This window comes from Lepidochelys olivacea (genome assembly GCF_965140295.1).
Source record: "Lepidochelys olivacea isolate rLepOli2 genome assembly, chromosome: 3".
In the NCBI taxonomy this organism is placed as follows: domain Eukaryota; kingdom Metazoa; phylum Chordata; order Testudines; family Cheloniidae; genus Lepidochelys; species Lepidochelys olivacea.
The window spans coordinates 175,999,765-176,023,445 of record NC_140413.1 but is presented as its reverse complement, the minus strand read 5'-3'; the positions used below and the strand labels follow the sequence as shown (position 1 = coordinate 176,023,445).

At 39.6% G+C, this 23,681-nt stretch overlaps 1 protein-coding gene and 1 long non-coding RNA gene across 6 annotated transcripts in view; one reads left to right on the top strand and one right to left on the bottom strand.

Annotated features, from left to right (window-relative positions):
• Window positions 1–23,681, bottom strand: part of PRKCE (protein kinase C epsilon) — a 532,143-nt gene that overhangs the window by 186,708 nt on the left and 321,754 nt on the right. For 2 of the 4 annotated variants that reach the window (XM_084622252.1, XM_084622254.1), the window contains 8 exons: window positions 20,834–20,868; window positions 17,169–17,254; window positions 14,505–14,637; window positions 10,565–10,707; window positions 7,527–7,559; window positions 7,004–7,100; window positions 6,119–6,333; window positions 3,042–3,215 (listed from right to left, as the gene is read on the bottom strand). In XM_084622252.1, the coding sequence (XP_084478378.1) occupies window positions 3,042–3,215; window positions 6,119–6,333; window positions 7,004–7,100; window positions 7,527–7,559; window positions 10,565–10,707; window positions 14,505–14,637; window positions 17,169–17,254; window positions 20,834–20,868 (916 nt within the window). The remainder of the gene's footprint in view (window positions 1–3,041; window positions 3,216–6,118; window positions 6,334–7,003; window positions 7,101–7,526; window positions 7,560–10,564; window positions 10,708–14,504; window positions 14,638–17,168; window positions 17,255–20,833; window positions 20,869–23,681) is intronic. The other 2 variants (XM_084622253.1, XM_084622255.1) reach the window with 1 other exon arrangement.
• LOC311517420 lies at window positions 1,397–22,420 on the top strand. Of its 2 annotated transcripts, none has more exons than XR_014710687.1 (3): window positions 1,397–1,510; window positions 1,665–1,746; window positions 22,332–22,420. It is a non-coding gene; the product is annotated as an uncharacterized lncRNA (long non-coding RNA). The 2 variants fall into 2 exon arrangements; XR_014710688.1 differs by lacking the exon at window positions 22,332–22,420 and adding an exon at window positions 20,962–21,042.

The window sequence follows — 23,681 nt, the reverse complement described above, 5'->3', positions numbered from 1 at the left end:
AAAGGATATCTGAACAGATTAAAATGTCTACCTTATGAAGAGACAAGGTAGGTTTGGTAATATCTTTGATTGGACCAACTTCTGCTGGTGAAAGAGACAAGCTTTTGAGTTTATACAGAGCTCTTCTTCAGGTCTGCTCTGTGTAAACTCGAAAGCTTGTCTCTTTCACTAATAAAAGACAAAGATATTAGCAAACCCACCTTCTCTCTAACATAAGGAACCAACATGGCTACAACACCACATTATGAAGGCAAACACTACAGTGTGTCTTGCCATGCAATCTGTACTGAGCAACTTCTCTGCACTGTCTGCATAGGTTTAATTACATTTTACAGTATGCAAGGGAAAGCTCCCACCTTTTAGAAGTGTTAATTTTTGTGGGGAAGGGAATAAAAGATAAAACAAAGTTATTTACAGAAAACAAACATCAAGCACTTTAATACAGTGCCAGCCCTCCCCAGTATGAGCAATAAGATATATCTGAATTGTAAAATTTAATTCCAGCAGGATCATTATTGTAGGGCCCCGTTCTGAGAGGCTCAGAACCTTGATCTCCTACTGCAGACAATTTTAGTCTAAATAATTAATCCGACACTTACGTCTGAAACATTTTTGGCTCTACTGTGCAAAAGACTTTGTCTCAGCAAAGCTATTTTTATTGTACACTGTGCTTGTTTAAGAACTGCTTCCCTACCTGGTTTTTTATTGGAGCTGAGCAAATAATTCAGTGAATAATATAGCTGTTTCCCCCCCAATTCACACACAGTTTACAATTTTTGCAGATGTATTAATTATGTTTATGTACAACTTCTACAAAGAGTCCTTTGTCGATTGTTCACAAGCAGTTCTTTGAAATATTTCATTATTGAGATGTGTTGCTTTGTTTTGACTGGACACATAGGTCACATGGTATTTTTTCTGTTGTTGAACAGGACGAGCTTAATTCTTAAAGACTCAGGTTTCTTGTGAGAATTACAAGCTCAGCTTTTGCTCTCTGCTAATATAACATTTGAGTGAAATCAACCCCTGCATTGAATGCCAGCAAAAGGTCTATGCATGATTAAAGTTTCACATAAACCAATGGGGGTCCCCACTATTTCCCATAGGAGACTGTATCACAGTCAAATATATCTCACTGTGTCTTGGAACAACACTTGTTAGGTGTCTAGACTAAGGACTGTAAATTCGTTAGTTCACTCAAGTTACTTACTTATCAGTTCATTCAAGTTTTAACTGACCACAAACTCTAGTCTAGTTATTCTCCTTGAGAGAGGGGAAGTATTGAATAGTCTCTTTGGTGGAGAGATGGCCTAAATGGAAGCAAAGGGGGAGGAGAACAGAGGACTGAGAGGATGTCAGTGGGAGCTATATACAAATTTGTGAATCTCTTACACTGGGAAATGGCTTGGAGAGCGGGAAGAAGGCAATTTAGGCACAGATATTCCATAATTGCATGCATCTAATTACCACAATTGCACGTAAAGCCATAGCAAATTCAAGTATAAGTCAGGTAAACATTTAACTGCTCATTTGTGCATATACATTTTTGGTTCTGCTGTGCAATTAAACAGTAAGATTTTTGTTATGCCTAATGTTGGTTTAATGTCTTTGAATTAGGTACAATGGGCTAATTCTTCCTGGTTTAATTCCACTTATTTTAATAGAGTTACACCAAGGATGACTTTGCCCCAAGAATTCAAATATCATCCTTTGCTGAAAAAGAACCCTGAACTCAGGACTTGGCTGGTAAGTAATATAACGATTTTCAAGTATTCTATTTTATATATATCCATTTATTTATGTATTAATACATTTTAAGTCTAAATATTGTGTTTTCTCTAAGGACCAAATCCTAGTCCCATTTAAGTTAACGACAAAATTTACATGGACTTAAATGGGGTTAATGATTTGGAACATGTAATATTTTAAAAGAACTTTTTAAGGTTATGGATATTTTTAAGGTTTTAACCAGATACAATAAGTGATATTCTATCAACAAAACCGCTTATTCACAAATTAGGCTTTATTCTGCAGTCCTTAGGCAAAACTCCCACTGAAGTCAACAAGGTGACACAAAGTACAAGAGAACCTTTATCTACCAGGTGAAAAACAGACGACTGTTGTCTGCTCTGCTGCATGACAGAGAGAAATAAAGGGCTATGGGGATGAAGTACGGAAATTAGCACTGAACAGGACTAGTCTCTAACATCCTAATTAACAGTTTCAGAGAGTCTAAACAATTCACTCACCATCCAAACAGAATGTTTCAGATTACAGAGTGCTTACATTTTGGTAGCAACCCCAGTCTGCAAAGGGATTCCATATCAGAATCCCTAACAGTGAACACACAGTCGAGAAGGGAATAGTTTAGGGAGTAAGGATCTTATTATCAGCTTTTGCTGTCCTCCTACCTCATGGACAGCATTAGTTTTATAGGAGTTGATTTGAAGGGCAACATATCTGCCTCCTCTTCTTTTTGAACTCTGCAAACATCAGCTTCATTTTACAGCATAAGAAACTGAAAATATGAACCGCAGGAGGGTTCTCCTGTAATCTTATTTCTGTCAGAGTTAACGAAAACAGAGTTTTAATGAACAATTTGGCTCTCTCTTTCTCTGCATACTGGACACTAACAACATTTTTATTTCAGTTATGTAAGCCACTGATATACCCTATTATCGTACATAGAAAGGATAACTCAGTAACCTATTGTTGTTTCTCTACTGCCATCTTCTGTCATGTACAAGGCAACACAGTATTTATGCTGTTTAATAATGGCACTATATTTGCTATGAAGATTCTGTCTGGGCAAGCAGAGCTGGATATACCATTTTCCTTTGATTTCTTGACAACATGCAAGTTAAAAGTAGAGCCCATTCAAATTTCATGCTTCTGAGGCGTCACTGAAATCCTCCAAGAAATATTTCAAAACACTATGTATTGGTACCTTTTATGCAGCTTCATTTTGAACTGCAAATACTTAACAATACTGTTGTACAGCTCTCTTGATGAAAGTTAATCAACAGGCTTATTTAGCATACCTTGGTCTGGAAGCAGCAGTAAAGTTGTGTTAGATAGGGATGTTTCCGTGCTAATGCCAGAATTCTCTTTTCTGTCATTGTACAGTCTACATCATCATCTTGAAGGATGACATCTTTCTTTAAGACTTTCACTGCATATACTTCATCTTTACCTTTTAGCTCAGCTAGCATGACCTAGAATCAGTAGAAATCTTTGCTTATATAGAGCACAGACAATCAGACAAATATATTATACGTGACAAATTTAAATGCAATAGAAAAAATGTGTGTACAGATTTGAAAAGTACAGAGCAACTGAAAGGATAACTGCACTCACACAGCACTCTCAGGTTGTCTATTTTATGTAGCTAAGTAGCTGAAGAAATTCACATTTTAAAATGGACACTTTTAGTAGAACTTTGAATATCAGCCACGCAATGCATGCTTCGTTCAGTTTAGTTAAGAATGCAGGCCGTTAAATCCTTGTTATCCAGTACCTTACAGCTTGCCTTCTCTGCCCCACTGCTGAGATCTGGAAAACAGGGAAGGGGGCAAACTAAAGCATAATATGGGTTTAGTTCCCCTTTTGGAAAGTGCTGCAACAATGTTGTCATTCAAAATAACAATGCACATCACTGTGACAACCTGAAAAGAGCACCCAAAATCAACATCTATTTGAGGGAAAAGTCCTGTCCCATTCAAACCTGAGTTTGGCTTGTCTGGGCATGGTACAGAGGTACTCTATGGAGACTGATTGGGGTATTGAGGAATAAGGAGACAAAGAGCTGCTCCAGAACTGGTACTGCAGGAACCCCTGTATAGGCAGAGATCTCTTTATTTTGGAGGAATCAAGCGTGGATCTGTGAGGCAGCAGATTCCCATGTTTCATCCTTACCTCTTACTCACCACAGAGCACAGCACACTGAAAAGGTAATTACTGTAGTCCAGCTCCGCACATTCCCTTCCACCTTCACTCGCTTTCAATAGGACGTCTACACTGTGAAAAAAAACCTGTGGCAGCTGGCCTGAGTCAGCTGACTTGGGCTCATGGTGGGACTCAGACTGCGGGGCGATAAAATTGCAGTATAGATGTTCGGGCTTGGATTGGAGCCCAGGCTCTGATACCCTTCCCCCTCACAGAGGCTCTAGCCTGAGCCCAAATGTCTACATGGCAATTTTATAGCCCTGCAACCCCATGAGCCTGAGTCAGCTGACCTGGGAACTGAGACTCGGAGCTGTGGGCTTTTAATCACAGTGTAGACATACCCTCTGCAGGGCGTATGTCTACATACCCAGAGTGAGCCCCCTGAGAATTAAAGCTATGAAGCATGCATGGTGTTTTCAGCCCTTCCACAGGCTCCTGCTTCTTCCACTTACTGCTGCAGAGTGGAACTGCACCGGTTCTGCTGCCTAAGGGAAAAGATTTGCCAATTTGGAAATAATTACTTCTTGTTTCCACATGCCCTCACTATTATCTTCTTAGTGCTACCTCTGAACTCCAGATAAATCCTTGCAAGATACTCACAGTGAGGAAGATCAGACCAGTCAGTAAATTATCACTCATTATTTTTATTCACAGAATTATAGAGGATTAGGGCTGGAAGAGACCTCAGGAGGTCATCTAGTCCAACCCCCCGCTCAAAGCAGGACCAACCCCAACTAAATCATCCTAGCTAGGGCTTTGTCAAGCCGGGCCTTAAAAGCCTTTAAGGATGGAGATTCCACCAACTCCCTAGGTAATCCAGTCCAGTGCTTCACCACCCTCCTAGTGAAATAGTGTTTCCTAATATCCAACCTAGACCTCCCCCACTGCAACTTGAGACCATTACTCCTTGTTCTGTCATCTGCCACCACTATGAACAGCCTAGCTCCATCCTCTTTGGAATGCCCCTTTGGGTAGTTGAAGGCTGCTATCAAATCCCCCCTCACTCTTCTCTTCTGCAGACTAAATAAGCCCAGTTCCCTCAACCTCTCCTCACAAGTCATGTGCCCCAACTCCCATAATTCCATTAATTATTTCCCCTTTTCTCCCTCCCAAGAAGTATGCTAAAATATTAACAGCTTAATTAGTGTGCATGCAAATCTGCATGCAGAAAATACCTGCATGCTCATTTTTCAAGCACTAGCACCAGTGAAAGCAGCCAGTAGATCAACACCTGTGTAGGCATGTGATGGAATTTATACAGGCTTCACTCATTCCAAATTCATTTGGTCAACTCAAAGTCAAACTCAGCCAAAACCACAGAGCTTTGCAAGGTTTTCATCAAACCATTAATGGGCTCATGTTTGCTCAAAATATAGTCCAGGCTCACTCAAACATTTAAAACACTGAGTGAATCTTATCTGGGTTTCACATCAATAATGAAACCAAAATCAGGTGAGGTCTGCCTGGCTTGCGGGGGGCGGGGGGAATTGTTATAAAATCTTAGCACAGCTTCAGCCTTCAAATAATTTTTGCTTCCTTTGTTGAGAAAACCATGATTTTACTATTGCTGGCATTGAGGGGCACAATGCAACTATCGCAGAACGAACTGGATTATATCTTGGTCTCTTTCATCATCAATGAAACCATCAGGCTGCTGCTACTCAGCTAGAGGAGGGATGGAGACCAAATACATCTTAATTTTCACATGGCATGTGGAATTTTTAAGGCTGGAAGTTGGACAAAACAACCACCCATCATTTGCCTTGCAAAGTGAGCAAATTTGAAGTGGAAATCACCTGGAGAGAGAACAAACACAGAATCCCGTAATGTCATTTCTATACTCCTGCTTCCTATTGGAATACACCCACTGTTGTTATTTGCCCTGTCAAGTAGTATTTATTCTACGTTTAGTTAATGCAATTTCAATAGTGAAATCTTGACATCTAGTTCAAATCTCTTAGCCCTCATTTTTTATAATGATTTAAACAGTAAATTAATTCTATCTGATGAGCAGGATACATATGCATGAAAATTACTATTTTGAAAGCTGACTATCCCAATAAGAAAGACAAGAAAGAAACCCCTGTGGTGGGAGCACGTTAGGCAATATTAACATTAGTATTGCATACAGCAGAGTCAAAAATAATCCATCAAATCAGAGAAAGCCACCAACCTTGCCAAAGCTACCTTTCCCTAGTACTTTAATGAAGTTGAACTCTTCAAGGCCCATTCGTTTGGTCTGGACTTGTTTGACTTCCCCGTTTTCACCATTCTCCCCAGGTTTATTAAGCTGATTGTCTGTTGATGATGTTGCCGTTGCTCTGTGTTCTTCTCCTCGATTGTCAAACGACAAAGCTTTCCTAATGTTGTTTTCAAGTTCTTTGATTTCTGTGAAAAGGTGGGAACAACAGATTGACTTCTCTACAAACCCAGTCCAGTCCAGTCCCATGCTATTGCAGGCAATTCCGTCCCTCTTCTCACTATAAGAAATATACTGCTGAATCTCTTAGTTATTTAGTTATCTAAGGACTTAGCTAATGAAATTCATACGTTTTTAAGGGTGACCACTACATTTAATGTGATGCAAGGCATTCAATCTAAATAAATAGATCATGCTGACACTTTCACTTTCTAGTGCTACAGGCCCCATTCTGCTTCCAGACACACACACACACACCCTGAATCTTCAGAGGAGTTAGTGTGCATTCCTCATTTATGCACACTAACTCCTCTGAAGATTCAGGGTTCACGTGAACTCTCTTGTGGGTTCACAGTTTCCCTGAGTTTCACTTTGAAGTCAATGGAATATACTGGTGTAAAGGAGAGGAGAATCAGCCCCTTTCAAAGGTTTTTTTTTTTTTTTTTTAAACTACAATTCACAAATTTCCCATCAGATTCCCAGATCCCTGAAGGTGACTTTTTGTGGCTCACACTCCTTGTTTAATTTGAATCAGATTGTCTATCAAGGCCGGGGTCCATTGTAACAGCACTATTACTCCTCATAGAGACGGACACTAAAGCAATATTTATTGGTATGGAAACAAAACAGGTATCTAACCCTGATCACATGGAGAGGTTGGTGCTGATTTCGACCTGTCTTCTTCTGAAGGTGTGGTTCCAGGAACCGGCTGCTGAGATTCTGCACCTGCAATTAGCTAAGAACATTCCCACAAAAGGATATTCAGCTGTGAGAGCCTCTAACACAAAGAGTGAAAAAGAAGCAACTTGAAAAACAAAGTAACTTCACAAAGGGAAGGAATAAAGGGAACTGAGTACACTTCATCCTTGCTAAATTATCATCTCACAGCCTGTGTCAAAAGTTAGATCCCAATGCCTACAGTACAGGCTTTCACTTTAAAGATTAAATGAAATGCTCATCAAACGCACAGAAAAAAGCCTGTGTAAGAATCCAATTCAGTAACATGTGAACTCAACAACTGCAAGCAAATATATTTTTAAACAAATTAGTCAACAAATATTAGTTCTTCCATCAGAGTCCAATCCTGCAGGGTGCTAAGTGTCCTCAGTGGCAGGTGTCATTGATGTCAGTAGGAGTTCATGCTGCTCAGTATTTTACTTACCCCAAGACCAGAGTTCTCGGTGTTGCCTTTTCCCTGTAATAGCAATAACAGTCCACAGATCTGTGCCGAAATCTTAGTGATGCCCTCAAAGCTTTTAGTGATGCCCTAACTCTTAATGCTGGGTTTGGGCCATAAAATGTCTTTCAATTCACAATTAAAACATACTGATTTGTAGGTTTTAAGCCTGTGTTTCGGTTCATGGTATGGGATCTCAACCAGCTTTAAAATTTATTTCTTACAAAAGCACATACGTACATCTTTAAATCCCCTGTCCTCTCACTGGTATGTTTGTTGCTGGACTGTCTCATTTATAAGCTACTACTGTCAAGATTATGTGTTTTCTATGAAAAGCTACTTTATTACTGAAAAAAAAAAACAGCCACGTGGGCAGAAGGTTTTCTTTTCAAACAGAAGTGTTAGTGTTACTGTAAGTACTAAAACAAATGACCTGGGTAAAATCTGATATGCACAAGGATATGATCTCTTCAGTTCCCATTTCATTTTTTTCCTCAGATGCACCAAAAAGTTGCAGTTTACTATTGGACCCTGCAGTGAGATACGAGATAGAGTTTCCATTGAAGTGCACCTGGAGTACACAGAGCACATCTTGTTAGAAACTAAACTAAACCCCTTTAAAAGCAGGAAGGGCCTGCTCCTGAAAAGCTTACTCTCACAAGTAGCCGTTACTTATGTCATAGATCCTCTGAAGTGTATCAGGGGATATGTGACCCTTAATGGAATTACTCATATAGAGTGCGTATGTGTGTAAGGATTGCACAACTGAGGCCAAGAGCAGGGCAGTTTTTCGAATAATGAGCTCTCTCCTTGGTGGAACATTACACATGCTCATTGCAGAGAGCACTGAAGTTGCATGGCACACACCACCACTTTTGAAATGTGTCAAATCAGTGGGACACTCACTGGGTATATCACACACACATTCACTGTTGCTAGCAGAATTTACAAAAGACTCAATCCCGCAAGGTGCTGAGTGCCATCACAGTCAATGGAAATTTCCTTAAATGTATATGGTGTAAATAACTACCTTTTTAGGTAAAGATGTACTGCTAATTGAATGCCAGCATTTAGGAAGCTGATACGATATTCTAAAGGGGAGCAATGTTATAATGTCAAAGTGTAAACAAATCACAGCATTCACTGAAATACTGCACATAGTAACTTAGGGCCAGATTTGTAAAGGTACTCAGGAACCTAAAGATGCACATAGGTGTGTAGTGGGATTTTCAAAAGTGCCTAAGCTCCTAACTCCAATTAATTTTAATTGTAGCATTAACGGGATTTAGTTGCATAAACATTTCAAAGTGAAAATTGACATACTAGAAACAAATATTCCCTAGCTGAGTTTTTGCCACTGGAAAACCAGATATTATTTTCTACCTGTAAAACATTCCATAGCAAGCCCAGTTCTTCTTTACATTACACCTTTGCACCCATAATGAATTCAAAAGACAAGATGGCAAAATTGAATTTAATATTTAGAGGAAACCCAGTTAGACAGAACACTAAGGAAGTATAGCAGTGTACTATGTTTTACTAACCTTCAGCCAAATATTTTAATAGATTCCACCTAATATAACTGCAATGTTAAAAATTACATGCAGTCCAGGGCATAAGGGTGTGGACTTAGACCTAGGAGACTAAGCTCTATTCCTGTCTCTGCCACTGGCTGCTTCGGGGAAGTTATTTTCCGTCTTTCCATCTCTGTTTCCCCTCTGACCCTTAGTCTAAATAGACTAAGTTCTCTGTCTCTTACTACCTATTTGCACACTGAGCACAATGGGGCCCTGATTTTGGTTGGGCTCCCTACATGCTCCCATAATAATACAAGTGTGGTTATATAATGCTTTAAATCATGCTTCAATAAGTTCCCTCAACAAAATGACAATTAAGGATGGAATTTTCAAAAGAGCCTAAGAAGTCCCACTGAAAGTGTTAGGCACTTCTGAAAATCCCATTCTAAGACTCTTTCAGAACCAAGTCTGTAAACAGAGCTGCTGTATACTTTTATCAATGGCAGTGCTATCAAATATTAGCAAGCACTGCACACTAATTTTGTGCAATTTCAGTACAGCAATTTGTCTTTCCTAAGATTTGTTATTCAATTAATTGCTTTCCAATTTTCCTATAACTTTTTGTTTGTTTTGCTTTAAACCGTTTTCTTAATATTTCAGGACAAATATGTATTCGACCGTGAAAATAAAATTATATCTAAAGCCAAGGGACTAACAGATCTCATAAGAACTGACTGTAAAAGTCACTCATTTCAAGAGGGGAGAGACTGCTGCCATCACCATGCAAATGCAGATAGATATGGGACCACATTGTGATCAGGACCCCATTGTAAATCCAAATTAACTCAGTTGAATTCAGGATACATTTTAGGTGGTCCATGATTTTTGTTCCAAGGAAAAGCAAATTAGTTTCCAGCAAATTGCTTTGGAAATACCTGCTTGCAGCCTATTTCTTTTTATAAGAGATTGTGGTTGTTTCAGTGCATTTATCATCATTACAACAATATCACAGGGTAGAGTCTAGCCTCTGGCAATCAGATGATCTCATGACAGTTTTCAACCAGATACACGTATTTATATATTAGTCATGTATTTCAGAGAGAGATCAAAGTAGTCACCTTGGCGTCTGAAAAGTCCAATTCCTCGTGCCAATAAAAAATAAAACCCATCTTGACTGTTTAAGTTGTCTTCAGGTTTGCAAGATTGTACCATAGCAAAACCGATTCCCCAAAGAACTTTACCAGGGATGATGTATGCTAAAACTCCAGAGCCAAGTCCTTTTAGCCTTACTCACATGAATAGAAAAGGAGGACTTGTGGCACCTTAGAGACTAACAAATTTATTTGAGCATAAGCTTTTGTGAGCTACAGCTCAATAGGCACATTGACTCTAATGGATTTCTTGAGTGAGTTAGGTGAGTAGGCAGGATTCAGCGCCAGCTGTTAATACTGACGTACATTTCATTAATGTATTGCTCCTTTTATGTGAGATTATATTTTTGGTTACCTTTTTCCTTCGTTGACCGCTGTTAGTGATCTTATCTGGAGTGACTCCAAGATCTGCAAGTACTTTAGCTATTCCTCTAGCATCCACTCCGCAGTTTGGTGCCACATTTGTTTCACAGCGTCTATGTACATTCATCTTGCAAACTGCAATGAAATGTGTGGTGGGAAAAAAAAGTTTTTCAGTAAACGAAATAGACATTTATTTAAAAATATCCATTTTATTTGATTCCAATCAGATCTTCCAGGATCTAACATTTCTTTTAAAATATAATTCTCTTTCAGTAGAGAAGAATTTAGCTGAATTTGCAACGGCACATAACACACTAACATAAAATTATGAGTCCATGTCATTATTCTTAAGAATGTAACAATAAAATATTAAATTTAACAGAAAATTGAAAATAGTTTTCGACATGGAACCTCAAGCTCCACGCATTTGGACACACACAATGCAGTTACTCTGGTAGTGGCCTGCATAGGCTGAGCAACACGTTAAAGTGACTGGGCTAACCTCTACTTTCAGTTACACGCATGATAACCCAGAAATAACTCCTTTTACCTTCAGTACAGTTACTCTGGATTTACACCACAGCAGTTTGGCCCATTTATCTCTCCTAGTTATATACTGAATTTTACTCACTGCCTACTTTCACTTCAGCATATCCAACAGGGTTTTTACCACCATCTCAGCCAAAAAGGTGCTTTCGAATATGTTATCCAGTGTGTTTCAGTGGCTAGCGCCATGGGGTCCTGATTCAGGACTAGGGCTCCTAGTCATTACAGTAATACAAATAATGACAATTAATTATTATTACTATTATTATTAAGACATTGATAAAAACCTTAAAGAATATGCTGAGTTCATCATGGGTCAGTGAACAGTGCTACTCCTCAGGGCACTTCTCCTGCTCCTACTGAAGTCAATGGGAGCTGCATCAGGCCCCAGGACAGTGACAAGGCAGCCTTTACAACAACAACAGAGAAAACGAATAAACCTGCAAATCTCAGGGTACATGTTTCAACTAGAAAAACATTTAGAGCTTTGAACTAAGCCTAATCCTGCTCCCATTGACTTCAAGGAGAGCGGAATTAGGCCTTAATCTAGCTCTTTCTAATAAACTGCTTACAGTAGCGTCTCTTCATCTGGTTTACTCAAGATTGCTATAATCCAGCATCACACTAACAAGCCAAGTATTCAAGTACCTGGTTTTAATTTTTATATGAGGCCAACAACATAATAAAATTATCTCCCCCTTTGGATAATTATGCTCTACACAAGATACCCTGATTCCCTCTCCCCCCTTCCCCCACTAATGTCTCTGTAACTAGCATGTTAGCATGACCAGGGAAGTCATGTAGTTTCCTGGTTACTCAGAAAGAAAAAAAATAGTAAAGAATATGGACTTAATTAAAAATAAAGTGGATTGGATTTGTTGGGAGCCCACTGACACGTCTGAATAATTTAGCCTTCAGCGCCCTCTGGTGGAACAAGATACAGAGCATGCAAAATTACAAGTGTTGTCAGGCGCTAGATGCAAAAGATTATCTCACTTTAAAATTCAATTGGTCAAATTCCTCCCTGTATCAACAGAATTATACAAGGCAGGAATTAAGCCCAGTCTACCACACTATTTTCCTATTACTATCTTAACCAACATCTAGTCCAATACAAGTTACACTGCACAGCAATCCTGTAGAAACAGGTGGTCTGTGTGCTCTGTGTATTTAGCAGCAATCCTGAGCACTGCAGAGAGAAGGTAGCTTTGAAGTTCCAGTACACCCCCTACTCACAGGAATGGAGCAGAAAGGTCTAGGAAGAAATCCTTATGTGCTTGTGTGTCTGTGATCGAAAACATAGCTGGTAGGTCAAACATTTGGCCTATGAGCCTTAACTGTGTGCCTTTAAGAGCTGAACTAGCTGAAATGAAACAAAGCAGAAAATTCTGTGTGTTCTCAATATGTAAGGTTATTTAAACAGAGAGAGGAAGGGTAATAAGCAGTCTGAAACAAGATAAAAGAAGAGCATTTCTTAGGAATAAGCTTTTCATTGAGGAAGACAGCAGAGTGTGCTTAAGCAGGCAAGTTTCTGGAAAGGTGAGCATTGATGGGCACTAGTTAAAAGAAAAACAGGAAGCACTACTCTCCTGCTGAGAAGCAACCATTTCCGGTTGTAAATTTTAGATTTCTTGCAGGTCGTGGTGCATTTTTACAGGAAACAGTTTTATAAGAAAAGCATGAAGAGAGGAATGAAGACGCTATATGCTGAACCATTATTTATACATGAGCACTGCATGTGTACGTGTATTTACTATTCATTACATAAAAAGGAAAACACAGCCACGATGACGATGATGTGGTGGTGGTAGTGGAGGAGGAGAAGAGCCCAGAATCTAAGGAATTGAAGCTTAATTGTTATAGAATGGAAAGAAGATGGTGGATTGACTATAGTTCTGACGGGGAAATGGCAAATACCAACAAGACCCAGATGAACTGAAAAGGGTGGTCTGAATTTCCCGCCAACAGAATTAAGGTGACATAGAAACATAGGGATGGCAATAATAGGAAAATAATGGTCTTAGTCTTGCCACTACCCATCACTCAATGCTCCAGGGGAGGTTTAAGCCTCACAATGCCCCTTATCGTGAAACACTCTGCCATGGGAGAAATTTCTTCATGACTCCAGCTGGTGATCACCTCATGCCCTGAAGCATAAGGACTGGCAGCTCCCTAATAATTTCATTTTTACCCAGTGTAACTGCAGATGATATTTTTATTTGTAGACTACAACGCCTTCTATGTGTCACCCTTAGCTCCTGCTCTTTGGAAAATCAGGCAGTAAACTTAATCCTGTTTTTAAATTTACTAAGATGAGTCTGTCAATTTATGGAAGATACAGTCTCTGTAATGTGAAAAAAGTTTTAAATTTCATTAGATATTAATTTTTATAAGTTTGGCATGAGCTTCAAGCCATAGTCCATTAAAAACCCACGACAGATTATTTGATTCGCCATTGATCCCAAAATGCTATTACCCTGTAAGTATTTGGACAAACTTTACTTCCCCTTTCAGAACAACTAACTATCTGTCTCAGAGGAATCTAGTCCTTAAGGCTGCCTCATTACCAAATGGAAATGTACATCCTCCTTCAGCAGAAAAGAAGCCCTGCATTACCCAATCTAGCCACCACAAGGAGATCTGAGGCCACCTCTTCCCTGCCAAATCACAAATCAGCATGTGTCAAGGAGATTAAGGATGAGCAGCCAGTTCATTTCAGGTGCATGATCTAGCTTGGACTTGGGGTGGGAAATAGATGCACAATCCAACGCCTGTGTTCCAAATATTGGAAAAGGACACAATCAACCCCATTCTTTCAGAATTACCATGGGAGGGAGCAGGCTAGCCTCCACATAACATGGTGCAGCCAGACACACAAAACCTTTTTTCTTTCTTTTTTCTTGGCCTGGGACTCAAGTTTGGTCTTGCATGGTAAGGCTCAGCCTTCATGAAGATATGAAAGCAAAAAATAGTAGTGTATAATTTCCATCCTACAGGAATAAAAATATCCAAGAAAAATTGAAGGGATCCAAACCTTCATGCTTCTGGGCATATGTCAACCTCTAACTAATCGGATTAGGAAGAAATATTCCCTGTGGGAAGGATATTTCATAGCTACCTACTGCAGGGTTTCTTGCACCTTCCTCTGAAGCATCTGGTGCCAGATGTTGTCAGAGGCAAGACAATGGACTAGATTCTGATCCATGATGGCAATTCCTATTACCCTATGCTGCCACTTGCTTTTTTCTATTAACTGTACCTGCTAGAAAACAGAATGACTTAGCAATAGTCACGTATTTTCTTGTTACGACAGGCAAGCCCTTCCCAAACCAATGCACTGGCTGAGAAACATAGCAAGTCTCTAAAGTAGAGGTGGTTCTCCTTACCTTTGCATTGTAAACCTTGTCTCAAGAGACCCCAGAGCAATGAACCGCAGTGGTCACAGAAGGTGGGCACTTTGTAATTATGAATGCTGAACTTGTGAGGCATGTTGACACTGAAGCGCTGGGAGCCCACGTGCTGGAAAAAGCAAAGCACCACATATTGAAATCCCCTTCGCTTCTAATTATTCGCTTTTATCGTCAATGTGAATTAGGATCCTGCTATGTTTTGAAAAGCACAGAGGTGAAACAAGATGAACTAGGTACATGTTGGTGTAATCATCCTTTTAAATGGGTTTATTTCCCCACAGAGTGTTCCACCTCTTTCTTTCTTTCTTTTTTTTTTTTGTTGTTGTTCTTGGTGTTCAAAAGATCACAGATAACTGATGGTGCAAAGACTGCAGTCTGCTTCCAAACATTCCTTGAAATAACAACTGCACAGCTATCAGCAGAGATCTCTCCATGTGAAAGGCAAGGAAGTTGCTCCCAATTGTTTTGAGAGCAGGCATGGGAGGTGCTAGCACAGGAGAAAATTAAAGAAGTCACAATCCACTTGCTTTTTAATATGCCACTGGTCTTTAGATTGGTAAGACGAGAAAACAAGGTACTGTGAACAGAGAATCCACAGTACCATTAGCTACTGATTGAAGATCATCCATGAAAAGTTAAGGGTGCCCACTGCATAGCAAAAGATTTATTTCAATGCTTTTTCTCCCTCTTTCCTATTACCACTGGCTTCTCTCCAGTGGGCTAGCACCCCACTAAACAATGAGAGCATCGTATCAGCAGTGCATCTAAGCGTCCACTAGTCTGGAGCCTGGGAACATAAATCTGCTCAGGAATTCATATCTCCTTGTGGACACTGCTCAAAATCATTGTTAGCCAAAACACTGGTGCAGCAGGGCTATGTCATAATCCCATGAAAGAGATCATGTTCTGGAGCGAAAGCACATCTGCTCCCCAGATCAGGGGACAGAATATTCACTGCAGAGGTTAACGTGTTGTTCTAATCTGAAACACACTGCAAAAATGGCCCTGGGGAATGCCAGCAGCTGGTGTCTCAGTGACATCCACTTAGTGTACAAGTAAAATTCAGTTAGTGTACAAGTAAAAATAAATAAATAAATGGAAGATGTGGGGGGAGTGTATCCCCCACCCATAAGTGCCAGGACTGCAAAATCAGCCATTGGCAGACAGTATACTTTACAGCATCTTTTATGCTACTCCAAATTATGTGGAGGGGTGGAGGCAAATCTGGCTGGCCTGGCCCATAACTGCAGAAGCACAAAGGTGGTTTAAAACCACCTCTACACACCCTTTCTATTCCCCAAGTTACAGGCTATGTCTTCACTGACAAAAATGGTTTGTCTTACCACGTAATAATCAATGCACATTAGCTGTCCTTCTGTAAAAACAGAACGGAGACAAGGCACTGCAGTTTTACTGCAAGGTAAACTAGGTGATCTCATCTAATTACCTCACATTAATATGACAAGGCCATTGGTTCCATTTAGGATTGTACAGCAAGATAACTAGCACACATTAGGTTTCAGAGTAGCAGCCGTGTTAGTCCGTATTCGCAAAAAGAAAAGGAATACTTGGGGCACCTTAGAGACTAACAAATTTATTTGAACATAAGCTACAGCTCACTTCATTGGATGCAACTTATGCTTATGTTCAAATAAATTTGTTAGTTTCTAAGGTGCCACAAGTACTCCTTTTCTTATCACAGGTTAATTATCTCACTGTAAACACGCATCTTTGGTCAGTGCAGACAAAACCATACTGTGCATTTGTTAGCCACAGCTGAGGATCTGGGTCCATGTTTGGAGTGAGTTTTTTGTCTTCTTTAAAAATGTACATCGTTTGAGGTGGGAGTCCTGTGTTCTTTTATATTTAGAGCAGTGGTGAGTACTGTTGGTAGATATAAATAATAATATAATCATTTCCAAGCTTAGTAAAACAGTTTATTTCGTTATCAGCAGACATCATTTGCTTAAATATCTGGTAACATATACTAGATAGATAATCCCTTTTATATTATGCACAACATTTCTCCACAGCTGTGAAGTAACTTAGAAAAACTATTAACTACACAGTAACTGGTATAACCTCTCCTGTGTTATTTTTTAACTATGGGCATTATTCAATGCAGAATATTACGTTTTGCTTTTCTTCCACATTTGGAAGCTCTGCATGCAGTTAGAGCAAGCCCCCTGTAAATAATTTATGTCACCTCTGGGCACTCTTTTATGTTAACATAGGATACACAAGCAGAGTCTTTATACTACTGTTAGCTAACGAATCACCCACTTTAAATGCAATTGGGAGGGAAAGGGTCTGAACCTGCTCCCACTGCATTCAATGGCAAAACTTCCATTAACTTCAATGGAAGCAGGATGGAAACAAAAAAGAGTTTTGAGATGTCAGAGAATTTTGGTTTTGTCTAACACTTGCTAGCCAGGAACAGACTGCTTTACAATAATTCCCAAGTAAATGGAGCTGTTACGGTGATTTGTCATTCAAGAGTAAATGTTATACTATGTGGAAACCTGAAGGGTCCGAACAAACTCCATATCTTTTTGTTGATTAAATGGAGGAGGCGGTAGTGACATGAACAGATAAAAAGATTTCTTTTTTATCTAGAGCATTTATTTTATAAATATTTACCTCGTCATGAGTTTCCTGTTTCTTTAAACCAGCACACTTAGTTATTATAAGCTCATGGCATCTCTTGTGGACTACACAAGTGCAAACTGTAAACAAAAAGGGGATGAAAGGATGAGTTTTCATGAAGACAGTTTTTAAAGTAAAAGCTTGAAGTCAAAAGGCTAAAACACTGGATCCCTTTCCCTGGGATATGAAAGACATAGGCTAAAAAAGCCCAGATCATCAAATTGTTGTTGGGAACATTTTTGTAGTCATGTTGGTCCCAGTATTTGAGAGACACAAGGTGAGTGAGATAATATCTTTTATTGAATCCACTTGTATTGGCACTGCCCCGGAACATTTTTAGTAGTTGGTGTGCTGAAAGCCAGCCCGCTTACCCCTGACCACCACCACCACCCCCGAGCTGAGGCCGGGAATAAAGCTCTGGGTGCGGGGTGGCAGCCGGGCGCCTGGGGCTGGCAGCCAGGGGCTACAGTGGGGAGCCCATGGATGCTACAGCACCCTTTGCACCCATAGTTCCCGCACCTATGTCTATTGGTGAAAGAGACAAGCTTTCGAGCTATACAGAGCTCATCTGCAGATCTGGGTTGACTTGAAGATCTCAGTGTAGGTTGAAAGCTTGTCTCTTTCACCAGCAGCACTTGGTGTAATAAAAGATATTACATCACTGGTCTTGTCTCCAATGGATCCATCAGTGTAACTTAGGGAGCCTAAATACCTTTGAGGATCTGAGCCAAAGTGACTTGTGATTTTGGGTGTACAATTTAAAACACCTTAAAGGGTCCTGACTTTCAGAAGGTGTATTCTTTGCACTTTCTGAAGATCAGGACCCTTTAAGGGACTCTCAGGATGGGCAACCAAAATCCAAGGCACCCAAAGTTACAAACCATCTTTAACACTCTCAGCCATAGCTTATTTCTGTCACTGGATAGCAGCTTATATAAAAAAAACCTCATTATTTGTTTAGCACAGTCAATGGGATCAGCACTATATAAGACATGAAGATAAAAACAGCCCCTGCCTAAAGAGCTTTCATGCTAAAAGAAACAAAGGCACATGGGATTCACTGTACAATCAGAAAAAAGGAAGAAGTTAAGTTATTTATTATTACTAATAAGAATAAATGAAGATTTCCCATTGTTTCAGCAGGCAAAAATGCTTTGTCAAGAACCGGGGTCAGTTACATTTGAAAAAAAAAGGAACAGACACAGTAGACAAATATCTGCAGATACAGCAGATGGGATAATAATTATAAGGTTATCAATCCATTGTTCTCCAGATGATGAAAAATTGTCCTCCATGAAAGAAAGAGTGGCTATTCTGATCCTGGCTACTTTTGATAACAAGACACTGAACTAGATGGACTACTGGTGTATTCCATTATAGCAATTCTTATTTTCTTATGTAAAAAAGTGTCTTAAAGTTTTTGTTACAATGAGAAAAACTAATCTTTTTAACTCTCTCATAACTGAAAAATAACAGGTTTCAGAGTGGTAGCCATGTTAGTCTGTATCAGCAAAAAGAACGAGGAGTACTTGTGGCACCTTAGAGACTAACAAATTTATTCGAGCATAAGCTTTCGTGGGCTAAAACCCACTTCATCAGATGCATGCAACGGAAAATACAGTAGGAAGATATAGATATAAAAACATTTGTAGTGATAATCAGGATAGCCCATTTCAAACAGTTTACAAGAAGGTGTGACTAACAGTAGGGGAAACTATTTTCCCATGCTAATTTTCCCCCTACTGTTACTCACACCTTCTTGTCATCTGTTTGAAATCGGCCATCCTGATTACCCCTACAAAAGTTTTTTTTCTCCTGCTGATAATAGCCCACCTTAATTGATTAGTCTCGTTAGAGTTGATATGGCAACCCCCATTTTTTCATGTTCTCTGTATATATATTTATCTTCCTACTGTATTTTCCACTGCATGCATCTGATGAAGTGGGCTTTAGCCCACAAAAGCTTATGCTCAAATAAATTTGTTAGTCTCTAAGGTGCCACAAGTACTCCTCGTTCTTTTTGAAAAATAACAATGCAGCTTGCTCAAACTTTCCAAAAATACCATCTTTGGCAGAGACCGAAGCAGGAAAAATTTCATCCCCCAACTGTTTTGAAAAGTTATGAGCATAGGAAATTAGAGGTAAAAATGGAAACACTTACTCAATCTTAACTGTAACATTTGTTACCGGTAACATCTATAATTATCTAATCTAATTAATTACAGTATTTTGCCATTAGCACCTCTCATCCAAGGTTCACAAATGTTTAACAGCATGGGATAAAGCTTCCACTTTTGCAAGATCAAAAAAGTGAGAAACGGAGAGGCCAACATTTGCAGAAGTGTCCACTGTGACAATATGGGAAATCTGTCCATGTACAGCTTTTGAATTCTGCTTGCTGTTGGAGGCTCTCTATGTGTATCTGTGTCAGACTGCAATCTCCATTTTGAACATGGGGATTGTTTGTCTTTTCTGATGTCTTTTGCCTTCACACTGAGCTAAAACCCACAGGAGGTGACAGGAGAAATTTATGCACCTGGCATAGAGCTAACAATGGAAGGTCATTAAACCTTGATGGTTGTCCATTTAAATGGAGCACCTTTGGAGAAAGAGAAGGCTGCTGCCCAGGGCAAACCAATTTTTCAAGTCTGAACTCCAAGGGGGAGGTAATTAAGGAATGGATCACCTGATAAGGCTGATCAGGAGATCACATGACAAAATGGACTAGAGGTTGTAAAAGAAAGGGTCTCTCACCAACCATTTTAGAGACAGAGAGAGAGAAACTCCATATTCCAGAGGAGAAACCACATGCAGGAGGGCAGGGGAAGAGGAAGGATCCTGGACTCCTTAAAAGATTCTGACCTAAGCCCAAAGAATGCTCAAGAGTGGTGGGGAAACAGGGGTAGGAAAATGTGTACAGGTATTTTATTGTTTGGTCTAACTCTGTACATCTCTTGTGCTATCTAAAGTCAAGAGTAATTATATTAGAAACCTTACAAAGTCTGTGTTTTATGTACTTCAACTATCACATGTTCCTGGAGAGGTAGATGGCAAACCAGAGTGTTCACAAGGTTGGAGCTCCAGGAAAGTGATCAGCACTGAGCCTGGGAGCCTAGGACAGCTGGGCCATGAGGTTCAACTTAGTCAATACTAAGGAAATGTGCCAAGGATACCAAAGAAAGACATGGTGGCTGGAGCCTACCCAGACTCAGGGTAGCTTAAAAGTACATAAGCCCAGTGGGAAGGACCCAAACACTGCAGCCTGCTCAGTGTCCAACAGAGGGAGCTTTACCAGGGCTGCAACATCCACTAATTTTGGATGGCCAGTGTGAGAGGTCTGATTTTCAGAGATGCTAAATATACACTGATCCTACTCACTTCAGCTGAACCAACCCTAGCTAATGGACACTTTTGAAAATCTGTCTAAGTGACTTGCTCTCAGTCACAAGTCAGTGACTGATTCTGTTATTAAAACTTCATATTCTAATTCATAGTCTTGAGCTCCAACCTTGCTCTTATGTGTGTGTGTATATATATATATATATATATATATATAACACACTATGTCTGATGAGTAGTGCATAACCCTGCGTATTTATACATAACAGCAACAATATATTAGTATCTATTCTAATTTCTCTCTGTAGATTCTCTCTTACCTTGACATTGGTATCCCTGTTTTCCTATTACACCCCTGTAGATAAGAACATACATAAAGTATTTTAGAAAATGTAAAATACATAGATAAAAAAATCACACTATGCTGTTTTCTTCTTCTATTGGCCAGGTTCATGATTCAATCAAACATTTTCCTGTAACCCACAGCCTGCATGTTTCATCATTGGACTAGTTTTCAGAAAAATGTGGGAGAAAGGTACATCATATGACTGAGGGAGGGGGGGGCATGCACCATCTGGATCATGTACTTTGTGCATTCCTACTTATGGACGGTTCTCTGTCTACTAAACATATGGAGTCCTAATAAACTGAAACTTGCTTTTGCTGATATTTCTCTTCTGTTTCTAAAATGTTGCTTAATTAGAATTTCTCTTTCCCTGCCCAAAATCGACAGTGTATACAAAATGTATATGTTGTCTGTCTTTTATAATGCTGTATTTATTCTGCAGCTACTTTTGGCATAACTAGACTTATTTAAACCTAAACTCATGACGTGCACAGTGTGAAAACAAGAAAACCTCAGGATGTCAGAACATGGAAGGCCCTTTGTGCACCTTTGGCTGCTGTAATTTCACCCCAAACCATGTCAGATCTTCTCTAGCCTAGCACCCAATCCTGCTCTCCTTTCTTACATGAGTCCAAATGACTTGAGTGTATGTGTCTTCACTGTGATTATGCACATGTGAAAGGCTTCAGGATCTGGCCTCTACTTATAAACTCTTTCAAATAGGGATTTTGAACCAGATTCTGCTTCTTGCTACATTAGAGTAAATCTGGCATAGCTCTACTGAAGTCAGTGGAGTCACTCTAGATTTACACTGGAGTAGCTGAAAGCCAAATCTGTCCCCATGCCTTTTCTTTGTAAAATAACACACATCCGTGCATACCTGTAATGCATAAAATAAATCATTTTTGAAGTGGAGCTCTTGACTTAGTGTTATGTTATGATCTTTGTTAATTCAGCCAAGCCTTTTAGGCTGAAAAGGACATTTACAATGTGGGTACCTAAAGTAATCTAAATAAAAGTGGCCTGATTGTCAAATGTGCTGTGCACCTGCATCAAGTTCACTTGGATATGTGGGTGCTCAGTGCTTCTAAAAATAGGGCCACTTTTGCCTGAATATGAATTTAGGAGCTTAACTTCAGGCATCCGAGCCAAAATTTATATTCTTAATATTAGGCTCATAAGTCTACTTTCAGGCACCTACATAGAACTGGCCTGATTTTCATTGAAGTCATTGAGAGCTGCATTGCTCTGCATCTTTGAAAATCAAACCTCTTTGATCTAGGTGTCTAAATATGTACTTAGGAGCCTAACTTTGTGCACTCATTTTAAAACAAAATTGGACCCAGGTTTGAAAATTTTGGCCAACTTCTTCAGTCCAATGGAGTTGGAAAAATCCTTGCTGATCTACTTAAAGGATACTAACAATATGCTCAGATAAAGCTACTGAAAGTGACTAGGTTTTTCTCTCAAAGGTTGTTTGCTATATTCACTGCTGGAAGGAAGTAGCTCAGAAATGAAGAAGCAGAGTAAAGACATTTGATCGTCTGATAGGATATCTTGGGTGAAATTCTGGTTCCACTGAAGTCAACGTCAAAGCTCCCAATGACTTAAATGGAGGTAGGATTTTGCTCTTGGAGGAGGTGACAATCCCCTTTTCTCGAATCCTCATTCTGGACGGTTTCTGCATGCCAGCTGACATTTTACATCTGAAACACCCTGGGCTCACATCCAAAATATCTGTATTTTCTAGGGGTTTTCTTGATCAAAACTGAAGCTTTTGAAAGCTTCAGAAAAAAAAATTGGCCATGAGGTCTTCCTCCTCATACAGAAGGCATTGAGGATGGCCACGAAAAGAGGGAGGGGTTAGGAAGGCACACAGCCAAATTCAGTTTCACAGTGATTCCACTGACTTTACTGAAATTACTCTGGATTTCTGCCCAAGTACCTAAGATCAGAATCTAGCTCACACTGCTTTAAGTGGTGATTATTAACTGAAAAATTTATTTGTTTAAATTTTTAAACAAGTCATACCACAGCTCTCTTTACTCTTGTGAAGCCTAGCTCTGCAGTGACACTTACAGTTGTGAAATATGAGGCTAGCCAATACTGTAGTGAGTTACAGGAATCAGATCCATTTTAGATATTAGGCCGGTCAGGACTGAGCTCTTTAATCTAGAGAAAATCCCAAATTATATCATTCACACTGGAAGTTTTTGACAGGTTTATGTTATTGTTTGCAAAAACTGATGATGAATTAATGTTAAAGAGGAAAAGAACTAAACTGCTGTACTGCTCTGTGACAGATATGGCAATTTCCTGCAATATCTTTGGGTGATCTCACTGTGTTACGTTTATGTGTCATTGTGGGCCCATGGGGGAGGGTGACCAAAGCCCAGTGAGGGGGGGGGGGGAAGAGGAGGGAGCTATTAGGCAAATTCACTCAGCTTGTAACATTTCCAGGGAGGTACCACCACCTGGACAGGCTCACATATTCTAGTATAAACTGGATTCTCTAGAGACCAACAGATAAAGAAAGGACTTTGGGATAAACAGCCTCAGTTTAAACTGACTCAGGGTCTTCTTTCTGATCCAGCAAATGGAGAGAACCTTCAGTCCATGGGAAGGGTTGGAAGGACTGACACCTGCCAAGCCTGAGGCTGGAGTTGGGGTGACCTCTGGTAAGCTTTTTAGCATGTGTGTAGATTTTTATTGTTTTTAATACATTTTCTCTGTAATGCTTTCACCTTAAAAACAGATGTGTTTGCTTAGACAGAGCTGTGTGGTAACTTATAACTATAGGCAATTACACCGTTTATATCTTT